Source organism: Lissotriton vulgaris, chromosome 7 (genome assembly GCF_964263255.1).
Source record: "Lissotriton vulgaris chromosome 7, aLisVul1.2, whole genome shotgun sequence".
In the NCBI taxonomy this organism is placed as follows: Eukaryota; Metazoa; Chordata; class Amphibia; order Caudata; family Salamandridae; genus Lissotriton; species Lissotriton vulgaris.
This window is the reverse complement of record NC_141695.1, coordinates 1,606,785,551-1,606,798,956: the sequence shown is the minus strand read 5'-3', so window position 1 is coordinate 1,606,798,956 and position 13,406 is coordinate 1,606,785,551. Positions and strand designations below refer to the sequence as shown.

General features: G+C 46.2%; 1 protein-coding gene across 1 annotated transcript in view; it reads right to left on the bottom strand.

The window, feature by feature from the left end:
* The window catches only part of OCSTAMP (osteoclast stimulatory transmembrane protein), a 114,382-nt gene extending 101,860 nt beyond the window's left edge, over window positions 1-12,522 (bottom strand). Inside the window, exon 1 of the mRNA XM_086929023.1 lies at window positions 12,443-12,522. Within this exon, the coding sequence (XP_086785149.1) occupies window positions 12,443-12,489 (47 nt within the window). The 5' untranslated portion in view covers window positions 12,490-12,522. The remainder of the gene's footprint in view (window positions 1-12,442) is intronic.
* Between the last annotated feature and the right edge of the window lie 884 nt (window positions 12,523-13,406).

Sequence of the window (13,406 nt, the reverse complement as noted above, 5' to 3'; positions counted from 1 at the left end):
CTACGTGCTGGATATCCCGAAAAGCATCCGACGCTTCATTGCAATGTCCCTCCTCTTAGCCAAGCATGACATTGCATTACACTGTGGGTAAAGGATGCCCACCTATGGCCAAAGACTGGCCTAACAACTAAGTATACTGTGATTCTACCAGCGAGCTGTATGCCTTCCTTCAGCCCCAACGTTCAGAACTGAGGGCATATTGCAACTTCTATATGACTATTTGTTGTCAATAACCGAGGAGTCCCAGATCTCCCATGCCTCGGATGCAACAGCTCTCTGCCATACCCAGCATTCCACTTCCGCATCACCTCACATGGGCTCCACTCCCCCCATGAGTCGTTCCTGCTGACCCTAATGTCATAAATGCACCATACATGTTAGGCGTGAGTCACCCCAGTGGCATAAGAATATCTCTCGCAGCCTCCACGGTGCGGGGGGCCCGAGCTCCAGGGGGGCCTCTCCAGCACTGTGCATAGGTGGGCCTGAGAGCTCCTGACTGGTTCCAGAGCACGGGGAGCCCCCTCTATGCAGTTTTGTCATGCTTCATGCAATTTCGTTATGCCACTGAGGGCCAGATGTATCAAAGGGTTTTACCCATTCTGTGTCTATGGGAAAATGTGTTCATACATATGGCCCTTAGTCACCCCGCCTTGCACAGCTCGTCAGCTCTTACACACTCTTATGTTCATTGCACGGTTACTGGTAATATGCACTACCTCTGGTTTAAGGTGGAGAAACACTGTTCTGTATTGTTCTTTCCTTTTGTTGTTTGATCACACATACACACTGGATCTGCTCACAGTGTACTCTTCAGCACCCAGTGTCCAGCGGGTGGTTGCATCGCTTAAACGAGCAGTGTAATATCCTCCTTTTTATGGGCCCTAGCCACATCCGCAGTTGAACCTCCATTTAGCGGTCCTGACTCTACATATTCAACAGCATGGCCATGTACACCGATATTTACTCAATGTTCTTCTACGTGACATTGTACTACTGTTGTGATTTACTATGCGCCTCTTTCTCTTGAAATCAATTAAAACATTATGAAAAAAAGAAACGTATGTAATAGCAGTCACCATTCAGGCCAAACATTATACACCCCAGAAATGTTGATCAGGTGGTGCTAGGTTTCTGTGTAGCTTAATTATGCTACATGAGACATTTCTGCCTTCGGGGAATACTATACAGTTCCAAAGCCAAATATCACAACACGTATGTAACTGGTATCAACTACAACAGATAATTTATGATGTGCAGTGTCAGTCTGGTGGCTGGGCAAAGTGTCAAAACTGTCTGTTGTGACAGGGGTACTGAAAGTGAATGGAGACAGCATTTTCCATATGCAGAGAATGGATGAAGCAAGATTACCAGACATCAAAAGTCATCATAGGTCACAGGTTTAGAGATACAAAAAACAAAGAACCTGGGGGAACTTTATGGCCATGGCTGAACACTATGGACATGGCTTCCCCAGATTCCCTGACCTGAACATGGGCGAACCTTTTTATTATTGTTCTTATCACCATTCCTAACCACTGCTCACTTCTTCATGCCCCATGAAACCTAAATGTGCGGAAGGCAGCTCTCACCTGGCAACACAAACATCCTGCTTCTCATATTCATATGGGTATATAAGAAGTTCTAGCTACGGATAGCCTCAGTATATGGTATTCCAGGTATACTCTTTTTAAAAGAAATGTGATGAGTGATGGCATTTGTGGGTTAGAACCATGGGGTGATAATGTTAGATGGCCACACTTTTGTTTGGCCTGTGCAAACAGGAAGTTGCCAAAGTCTCTATAATAAGCATGCAGTGGCACCATGAGTACCTGAGGATCTGTTTGTCCCAGAGAGAGAGAACTTTGTAGTAGTGTATAAACCATAGTGAGACTCAGTGGAGGCTGCTCCACTGCAGTAGTGGTGTTGCGGGGAGAGGGAGGATTAAAAAAAGAAAACAAAATATCACTTACCTACCAGCCGGCCGGCCGCCACCTCTGTGAACCAGAAGCACACAGGCTCCGAGACTCCCAGTGGCAGCCGGTAAGTTTTGGATGGAGGAGGGTGGACGGGGCACACACATGCACCCATAACACTCACAGCCATGCATTAACACACATGCGTGCACACACACAAAAACATCCATTCACTACACTCTTTACCAAACGTTCATACATATATGTACTCATGCACCAAACGTTAAATTAAAAGAAACAAAATTGTAAATTGATACTTGTATAGCGCACTACTCACCCGCAAGGGTCTCAAGGCGCTTTTATGAATACCGCTGTGGAACCCATCCTGGCTTTCCCTGTGAGGCATCCACTCCTGGGCACCCCCAAGGTGGAGGCTAGGCATCCTTAGCGTTGTGGGGGCCATTGTGGAGATTAAGTAAGCTATTGCCCAGAGTTGCAGAGTGGGACTCCATGATTGGAATAGGCACTGAGGCAAGAATTATCAGGTCCGTGGAATTTGGAGCCCATAACCCGCCGAGGCGGGGAATTGAAACCTGGTCCCGGGCTAGATCTCTGCATCAGGGTCTGTCGCTCTAATCACTAAGCCACACTTACCTGCAGCCAGCTCTGCCTCTGAGGTTCCGGGAGGCTTGGGACTAAGATCAGTCAATGAGGGAAGGCAGCAGTCCGAACGTCACGACAGAGTGGGATGGGGTCAGTGAGACTGCTGATCCTACCGCCCTCTGGGATGAAGTGTCACTGATTGACACTCGACCCTGGGCGCTTCAGGGCTTAAAACGAAAGTGCCCTTTGTGTGAGGCAACCAGTAACACTACCCCTCAGGGACCTTTGCTAAGCTGAGGAAGTCACACCCACAAGATCTATGACTTCCTCCGCCCAGCAAAGTTCAGCTCAGGCAGCCAGGAGCCTACACATTTAGAGCATGTCTGTCTCCTAGCTGCCTCAACTGAAAGTGAACAGTGTCTGTCAAACTGACCCTAGTTCAGCCTCACAACACTGTTCCTGAGGGGCAAAAGGGGGAGAGGCGTGGCCCCTCAGCCCCAATGGACCGGTTGATTGTTCTGAGCAGCCTGGTTTGGCGCTCGGATATGGAATGGGAGCCTGGGAATGTTCTCCACCCAGGCTGTGCAATACAGCTGGATATAGAACATGCTAAGTGTGCATGACAGTTTAACCTGCCCAAGACAGCCGGCCAAACCGTCATGCGCACTTAACTGCACCAACCACTCCTTCCCTGCTGGCTGTAATACAGTGGTATAGCAAGGGTGGGGCCACAGGGGTGGTTGCCCCAGGCACAAAATTCTTCAGGCGCAAAATTGGGGGCACAAATTACGCTTCGCTATGGCCATACTACACCTACGCTATGCCGCTGCTGTGACAACTGTCAAGCCCCAACCCAAAACTGGCTGAAGCATGGAAAAATACAATTATAATAACATTGTTATTATCATTTTTCCTTTTTTGCACTGCTGAAAAGCCTGCAGAGCTTTCGCAAAGCAGTGACTAGCCTTCCTGTTGGATTTTAATAGCATATTGATCTGCAGGGAGACATTGGTTGACAACAGCACACTTACATCTGATCACAGACGCTAGTGGGGGCGAAGGGTTTGGAGTGATAATGGGTCAGGCAAGGTGCACAGCACAGTGGCTTGTAAAATGGCAAAAGAAAGAGGTCACAAAGAACATAACACTAATGCAGCTGTTCTCCAAAGTAGTCACATTCTCATTGTGGCAAGACAGGCTAGCAAACAAGCAAGTGGCTCATGGTTGAATAACCACACGTTGTTGCAACTGGTTAACTATGGGTCTGTGTTCTGCCTCAGGGTCCTTGGCCTGCTGTGGCATCTAGTAACTGCCAGCTAAGCACAAATGTAGCCATGAGTGCTAGGCATGCACCAGGCATAACACCATTGTTGATGCCTTCTCTTGAATACAGTGCTCTAGGTTTTGACATTTGGCCTAAGCATGGGCGAATTTTGCGAATCTGGCGTTCACGAATTCTGCGAATTTGCGAACTCGCAATCCGCAAAATCCGCGAATTCTCGCGAATTTGCAGATTTTTTTTTGTGTTCGCAAGGATTTCTGCCAGTTCGCAAGGATTTCTGCCAGTTCGCGAGGGTTTTGTACCAGTTCGCAATTGCGAACTTACATGTCGGCTCACAACGGTCACGATTATGTTGTTTCTACGTCTAGTTCATCATCACAGGTTCCCAGCACCCTCTGTTTCACCCCTGCCACCCTCTGTTTCACCCATGCCACCCTCTGGTACATCAATGCCACCCTCTGGTTCATCATCACTGTAGATTATGGGGGGAAAAAGCAAGCACACCTGCCTGCTTCAACTGACATGAATTAATTTGCGGTTGATTTATTAATGTGTCACTGCTTTAAAATCCAGTCTGGCACCTGCTTCCTTATCTGTAATTTGCTTTCTGTTGCAGTGCAATTTTTTTTCCAGGACCTTTGTGGCCTACTTGTAGCTATTCTATGAGCCTGCTGTGAGGGTCAGAGCAGGGTCATACAATTGTTGCAACTAGCAACTGAACTCTGGAGGGGCCCTTGTCAGGAAGCACTACAGGGAATGGTTACTAATGATGAGTTTGAACTTTTGAACCTGCTGAATGCTTTCACTATTGCAAAACTCGTTTTTCTGCAGAACAGCATTACAGCAACTGTAATGTCCCAAACAAGCTTATATGAGAAAGTTGATTTCTAATCCAAAAGTTATCCAAAGAAAATCAAAAGGCCTCAAATCCAAAAAAGTGCAGGCAAATGTCAACCTGAGGAGTTATTCTGATAAAAATCATCATTTTCAGAAGGTCTATGCTGCTTGCTAGTAGATTTCTTGTGAAGAATTGCAATTTTTGTAATTTCGCGAGTGCGAGATTGTTGCTGCCCGCCGCACCTACATGTTCGCAATTGCGAACTTACACCGCACGCCGCAAAATTGTATCACCAAGAAAAAAAAATCCGCTGCGTGCGAATTTGCGGATTTTCGGTAAATTCGCGAGCGTTCGCGGATTGCGAATTTACCGAAAATCCTCAAAATCCGCGAGCGGAACCGATTTTCCGCCCATGCTTAATTTGGCCCCACAGTTGGACCAGAAGATGACACCGCTTTCCAAGTGAGCTGTGGGGCCTTGAAGATCTGACCTAGAAATACTGGTGGACAGGGCACTGGCACCCAAGACAAGCAGCAAATATTGTTAAGTACATGGAGGTTTTCCAGAGGGTAATGTGCGAAATGATACTCGGAGACAAGTGGGTAACTGTCGCTGCAGAGGAGTTTATCCTGTAAACCTTTACTGAAGGGAAGGGTAAAGCATGGGCACCGGCGCACTTGGCAGCTGTAGCATACATCACGTAACTCCAAACAGGGAACGACCTGACCAGCACCTCTACTAAAGGGTAGCCACGAAAGGGTGGGGGTGCTTGCAGGCTACCACTAGGGATGACAGGCTTCCCATTGACTTTGACAAACTAATAGCTCTGCAGCAGACTCTCCATGCTGTATGCAGCAACACATCCAAAACAGTGTTCCTCAAGGATGCCTTCACAGTAGAATTCTTTGTTGTTTACAGGCTCAGCCAGGTAGTAGCTCCCTCAACAATGGAGGTGGATCCATCCTGTCCATGCCTGCATAACTAAGCTATAGGGAGGGTCACATGAAACTAAGGCTCAAACGAACAAAAAGAGACTAAGGCTAGACAGAGGCAACACACATTGATTGCATACCAGCAACAGAGCATTACCCAGAATGCCTGATTCGGGAGTATGTTCAACTAAGACCTCCGAGCGGGTTTCCCCCTTGTTCATACACCATGGCAGAACTTTCCTAAAGAGGTACATAGCAATTTACAGCACTAAACCCTTATATTAGGCCTGAAATGATTTATTATTATTATTATTATAAGAGATGTGTAACGCGCATGGCTGCCCCAGTAACAGGGCGTCCCAGCGCAACCCAAGAACATATAGAAGCTGAAGAGGAATTACGCAGGAAAAAGCCAGGACTTTATGGCTTTGCGAAAAGCTAGGTGATTCTGGAACCCTCTGATGGAGACTGGGGGAGAGTTCCAGAGTCTGGCCGCAAGAGTTCTAAAGGAGCGGCCTCCAGCTCTGGCTCTTAAGGCTCGGGGAGTACAGCCAAACCTTGGTCACCTGAACATAGGGTGCGCAGAGGGACATAGAAAGCTAGCAGATCTGCCAACACCGGCGGGGCTTGTTGAGTCAGAATTTTATGAGCAACACCCACCGTTTTAAACTGAATTTTTTTTTCTACTGGCAGCCAATGTAGTTTAGGTAGAAGCTTGGACACTGAGCAAGATTTCGGGAGCGCCAGAAGATCACAGGCTGCTGCATTCTGTATTCTCTGCAGACGCCGGATACTGGACTCATTGGCGCCTAAGTAGAGAGAGTTGCCAAAGTCTAGTCTAGATAAAATCGTGGCCAAGGTCCATCAAGCGTCATTCTCTTTCCAAAGGGGTCACAGAACATAAGCAGATGTTTGGACTGCTGGGTCACATGTAGATGTCGAGGGACCAATGCTGGTAAGGGTCGCAGAAGCATTAGAAAGGGATGTAGCTGAGGAAACACAAGAATTATATGGCTGAGAAAGTCTTGGATGAAATGAGCACAGCTGCTGCCAAGATTGAATAAGGCTCTGAAACAAGAGAGAGGCTAAACTCCACAAGTATTCATTTGGGGGGAATGACCTTATAACATTAGGTAGGCGGAGGCTATGAAAAGGCACATAACTGAGGCTGCTAGGCTTTCGCGACCCGCGGACATTCTGTGTTCTGAGATCATAGCCTGTTTCTAATGGAGAGGCTGAGAAAACCACAGGGCAATTGAAAGATCCAGAAGGAAGCTCAACATCTCCATGAGCCTATTCTGCAGGGGCGTGGGTTGGGAATTTGTATGACATGGGTTCATCAACCTGAAGGTACGGGCTATTACTTAAAGGATGGGGTGCACCTTTTGCTGGTAGGCATTGACAAGCTCCTTCTGAACATTTCAGGTGCTCTTAAGCTAGTGGAATGCTCCTAATGAGAGACCAGCAGTTATGGGGATGCTGCCAATGGATCAAAAACCACCAGCAGCGTGGCAGATGCAGCACCATTAACTTCTGTCACCAGCACATGAGGGCAGCTGGTAGGCAGCCGGATGTTAAAGAGTTGCCATATGCCGGTCCTAGGGGTGCTTGCTGGCAGAAACACTGAGGGGCAAAGGTAAGAACCACAAAAGATAGTTGCAAGGTGGACACAGTAGGAAGCAGCTTCCGGTGTAGAAGGGGGAAGTCTAGTAGGTGTGGTGAGTAACCCGATGGGCCTTCACATCCAGTGTACGGACTTGAACTTGTACCAGATAGTACTGTCAAATCTTAGCACAGCAGACACGCCCTCCCTATCCTCCTGTCCCTCTTTCTGCCTGAGCCTGGGATGGATAGCAGCACAGCAGCATGGAAAAAAGTGCATATGGCATTGGTAGATTTTTTTAAAGGAGCCAACATCCAGGAGGATAGGGTAACCTCCTGTGAGGTCAAAAGAGAGGGTGTCAGGTCAAATGTCAATCGCTGACCAAAGGTTCTGCCCCACCCACACGAGCAGAACAGCGAGAATCAGTTCCAAAACATGCGAGAGGGCAGAATGGTAGAAGCAGCGCTGTTAACATGCATCACCAACACAGGCGGCGTTAGGAAGCTGGATGTTCAAGATTTGCCAGAATGGTGTCCTTGGGATGCTGTCAGCAAGGAAACTGAGGAGCAATGGTCAAAAGTTATAGTTGCAAAGCAGACACAGCAGTTGCAGCCCAGGCATCTGTGGTGTCTCAAAGGAGCCTACAAGTTACAACCCCTACAGTGTAGGGGGAGCGAGCTCCTGGGGGCCCCCTCAGCACAATACACTGGCCTGAGAGCTCCTGAGTAAATCTGGAAGGGAGCCACTCTATGCACTATGCAGGGTGGCCACTTCAAGTTTTGTTACGCCACTGCCGGGCATGGTCGGTAAGCGGTCTTGGATGTCACAAAACGGTAGCAAGGGAATCCTAGAAGTTGCAGCATTCAACCCGAAGGGCCTTCATATCCAGTGCACAGACCTGAACTTGTGCCGGGTGGTACAGTGGAATATGAGTTATGGTATGGCAAATTAGCTTAGGACTGGAATTTCTGCTTTATGACTTATGATTGAATTACGGCTGTCTTAATGCAGGATGTATAGCACATATTAATGACTGATTTCTCTTGTGATGATTTAAGATAATAGGGGCATATATACAAGCCCCTCACACCACCGGAACAATACTTTTTTTGGCGCTCTGGTGGCGTTGGGCCATTACCTATATTTACAAGGTGGTGCTAAGCCACTTAACTCTACCTTGTAAATGTGCCCTTTCCGCTGCAGCCGGCGGTAGCAAAGGGGTGGGCATTGGGAATTGCTGTGGGTATGCCACCACAACACCCACTGCTTTTTGACCCTGCCCCTGATTTACAAAGCAGGGACAGCATCAGAAAATAAGGCCAGGTAATACCTGGTCTTAGGATGGCGATACGAGTAGAAATGATTAATTTCTCTTTGATTTTTGCCCTTTCTATGTGTTCTCCATTCTGCAACACACATAAAAAGAGCAAATCACCAATATTGATTGTTTATGTGCAGGAAGGTGTCTCTTCCTGCACATAAACGTTCACATCTGCAGTGCAGATACATTTGCAGCATGGTGGCAGGGTACCTGCTCTGGAGCTTGGCAGCCTTTATAGCACTAGGGGAAACACAGGGGTGTGTCGTATTTTTGTGAATATGGCGCATCCCTGCGTTTTTATAACTGTTGGAGTGCCGCGTTTCAAAATTTGTCATAACACCGTGCTCTGGCATTTTCTTGTAAATGTCCCCCAAAATCTTGTGTTTGTCAAATGTTAATAAAGTGTGCCCTTTTCACCTCCGTTTCTGGGTTTATTGAGGAACTGGTGGGTTGAGGTGCATTGCAGCATTGTGATTGGTCAGGGGAGCCAGGCTGTGCTGCCTGTTCCTAGCATTGTGATTGGTCATGGGAGTCTGGCTGTGCTCCCTGTTCCTCGAGTCCGACGGAGTCAGTCAGTCAGTCAGTCAGTCAAAAATGTACTTTATGACTGAGTCCGACGGGGGAGAGCAAGAGCAGAGACGCGGGCCTGGAGACAAGGTGAGTGTTCATTTTTTTAAAAAACATTTTACATTGTGCTCCCCCCACGCCACCACCCGTGAGCCATGCCGGCCGCCACTGGGGGAGAAGGCGGAGACGGGTAGGAAGTGAAGGAAGGGCTGGGAGCAGTAACATAGCACAGAGGCCATTGGCTCTTGTGCAAACAAGGAAAACGACTCCTTGGACAGCTTTGGGGGAAGTAAATACAGCAATTATCAGGGTTCAATTGGCCCCTCAGGACTCTGAGCCCTGGTGTCTCTGCACCTGCTGCACCAACGGTTGCCACACCCCTGGCTGGGAGAGTGACAGAGGGAGAAGGGCTAATGACAGATTGAGAAGGGTGAGGAAGAGGCATATGGCTGCATGGAACAACTATCTAAAATAATCACTGATTGAAGTGCTTATGCAGTTCAGTGGCACAATAACGACGGCCGCAGGAGGTGCTGTAGCACCAAAATAAACCTTGAAGGAGTTCAGATGTTAAATGAGCAATAAAGGAGCCATTATTCTGGCAGCAGCAATGAATGTGTTGTTACGCTACGCGTCAGTACCCCGTCTCCAAAAATAGGTTCAGCACCATTGAATCAATTCAGGTTTCTTTCTTTTCATTCTGGTGTTTGAAGGTTTGCTCTGAGAGGTTATTAGTCCAATATACACAAATCATACTACACAGAAAAAGACAAGCAATGATGGGTTTTATCCAGCTGATGCATCACAAGTTAAAATCTTCGAGGGGAGAGAGGAAAGGGAAGGAAAGGAGGAAGGAAGGGAGAGAGAGAGGGAAGGAAGAGAGGAAAGGAGAGATGGAAGAAAGGGGGAAGGGTGAGGGAAGGAAGGGAGAGGGAAGGAAGGCAGAGAGAGAAGGAAGGGAGAGAGGGAGGAATGGAGGGAGAGAGGGAGAGAGGGAAAGAAGGAAGGAAGAGAGGCAGGGAAGGAAGGAAGGAAGGGAGAGGGGCAAAAAGGGAGTGAGAGGGAAGGAGGGAGGAAAGGAAGGAACGGAGGAAGCGAGAGAGGGAAGGAAGGAAGGAAGGGAGAGGGGCAAAAAGGGAGGGAGAGGGAAGGAGGGAGGAAAGGAAGGAAGGAAGGAAGGAAGGAAGGAAGGAAGGAAGGAAGGAAGGAAGGAAGGAAGGAAGGAAGGAAGGAAGGAAGGAAGGAAGGAAGGAAGGAAGGAAGGAAGGAAGGGAGGGAGGGAGGGAGGGAGGGAGGAAAGGAAGGAAGGAAGGAAGGAAGGAAGGAAGGAAGGAAGGAAGGAAGGAAGGAAGGAAGGAAGGAAGGAAGGAAGGAAGGAAGGAAGGAAGGAAGGAAGGAAGGAAGGAAGGAAGGAAGGAACTTTCACAGTCGTGTATCCACCTCACCTAGTAACAAAACCCTTTGAGAGCATCAGGCCATCCTTCCACAATACTCATTCACCCCATGACCAGCCTACATACAACAAGATCCATCGTTTGGCTCCTCCCCAGTACCCAGTCGAGCTGCCACTTTCCATGCATCGACACCTGCTCCAGCTCATTCACTCTTTGCACACAAGCCTACTGAATTTAGCCTGTTCCCATACTCCCACTTACATCTATCCAAAAATTCCTCATTGTGCCGTATATCACGCAATGTCACTTCCTGTGACATCAACACCCCAAGTGGAATTCTTACACCACAGCTCTACTTACATGTGCTACAGGCGCACCACTCTTCTGTTTTGTGCCTGCCTTTGTACTCCTGTGTCCTGCGACTGACTAATGTATATAGATGAATATCAGTTAGGACCTGGTGGTTATGCAAAAAAAGTAAACAATTTTTGCACCTTTACAGTAAAACCATATTTTTTGACTTGGGTACAAATTGTACCCGCTCTTCTTTTCAAATCACATTTACCACCAGTGCTCAGCTGATGGGAAAAAGAAAAAGCACACAAAAACTTGCGCAAAATGGGTGTAAATGCCATTTTCCAGCAGCATTGTCTACTTTGGCAATTTTAACACTTTTTTGGTGGGGGGGATGCACTAGCTGGTACTAGGGGACTGGGTGTATGTACTTTTACACATTTTTCTATATGACACTATGGGCCCGATTCACAGAATGAATTTAAGACTCAATCCTAAACTTACTACTGTTTTGGTATTCACAGATTGCACTTACTACTTTTGGTATTCACAGAATGAACTTACTACTTTTGGCATTCACAGAATGCACTTACTACTTTTGGTATTCACAGAATGAACTTACTCATTTTGGTATTCACAGAAGTTAGGACTCCTAACTTTAGGACTCCTAAATGCCTTCTGAGAATACCGAAAGTCTTAAAATTAGGATTTTTCTCAATTTAGTAGTAGTAAAGTTAGGACTCCTAACTTTAGGACTCCTAAATGCCTTCTGTGAATACCGAAAGTCCTAAAATTACGATTTTTCTCAATTTAGTAGTAGTAAAGTTAGGAGTCCTAACTTCTGTGAATACCGAAATGAGTAAGTTCATTCTGTGAATACCAAAAGTAGTAAGTGCCTTCTGTGAATGCCAAAAGTAGTAAGTTCATTCTGTGAATACCAAAAGTAGTAAGTTCATTCTGTGAATACCAAAAGTAGTAAGTGCAATCCGTGAATACCAAAACAGTAGTAAGTTTAGGATTGAGTCTTAAGTTCATTCTGTAAATCGGGCCCTACGCCTGGGGTTCAACAAGGAGTTTCAAGTCCTGTTGTATGGCTAGTTCAAGAGTCCTCTAGTACATAGGTGCAACTGTCAATCCTCAATATTTTCCCACCAAGTCCAAAGTTGCACCCTTCCTAATATCCCGAAAATAAGTACGGAATTATAATGAACACAGTTAGAAAACACATTACGCTGGTTCTGTCTCTGACTGAGATGTATTTTAGCGTGTTTAATGAAGTGTTTTTTAAAGGTATTTTTAACAAGTATGTATTGTATGTGGACCAATGGTCCAAATAAACGTGATTTGAAACTGAACTGAAACTGACTGTATTTAAAGTTCTTCTGATTTCAGAAACAATGCACTCTACTGTAATAGAGAGTAAATGTTACATTTTGTACACAGTCCCATGGTGATTTTGCATCGACAGTCACCTTACTCTCGTTCCACAACGAACTGAGAAACATGCGAATAATCGATTTTCAGAGGATTACTCAATTTGATGAGGTGAGAAAACCAAGATTAAATCTCCGATTTTCTGGCATTTTAAGACAAAAGCATGACTTGTAACCTCAAAGGCAATTTGTAGAACAGAAGTTCCAGGTGTAGTTCAAAAAGTAAATTACAAGTTGCATATATATTTCAAATATTACGTACCAGTTGGTCTTTGTTGGAGAGCCATTTCTAGAGCGACAGACCTTCATTCTCGAAGTAAGGAATACTTTTGTGTAAAACCGTCAGGCAGTGCATAGCAAAATGACGAGCTCAGACGATTAACAGAACATAAGCTCCCCCTCAAAAAAAATGCTTCCCATTTTCAATTGGTCTTGGCGCTTGCTCCACCCTGTCATAGTTTTACGAGAGTGGGCGGAACTGAAAAGGAGAAGCTGAGGTTACTATTGTCAGTGTCAGGGTTCATTGGTCATTTTTAGATGACAGAAAAGGAAGAAGTCAATATTTTCCAGTTCCATATTTGGTCCTTGTCGGCAGCAGCTGCTAATTTAGACTAAATCACAAAACTTCAAATCAGACTGTGAGTAACATTTACCATCAGTGTAGTTTTTAAGTCTAGACCCAGAGATAGCTTCAGCTGGCTGTTGATGAAGATCTATTTTTTACAATACATAGTGAGGTTTGGGTCAGCCACTTGCTTATGATTGGATGGCTTTTTATTAATTTCATGCCCTTCATAAATACTTTGTGGCTTTCCTCCCTATTCTTGTGTTTTTCCAACTCCAGAAGCATATTTTCTTTGTAACTATTCAGATCGGACGGTTTCTATCCTTCCACTGCTGATGTAAGGGGATATGTTGTTCATTTTGTTTCAGCGCTCAATGGGGTTGCAACATTTTACCCTCACTCCTTCTCTCTCTCTCTCTCTCTCTCACTCTCTCTCCACTCTCTCTCTTTCTCCGTCTCTTTCTCTCTCTCTCTCTCTCTCGTCACAAAACCGGTCCCCATCAACATTCGTCCATTTTTCCAAGCCCCATTCGCACCCCTTTTTCGTTATTTATTATATATTTTGTTGCTATATTACTTGTGCAAGGACCTGTTGGTTTGTCCTTTCCTAACCTAAACCCGTTTTTTAACATTCTTTTGTATTTATTTCTGCTAAGGCATG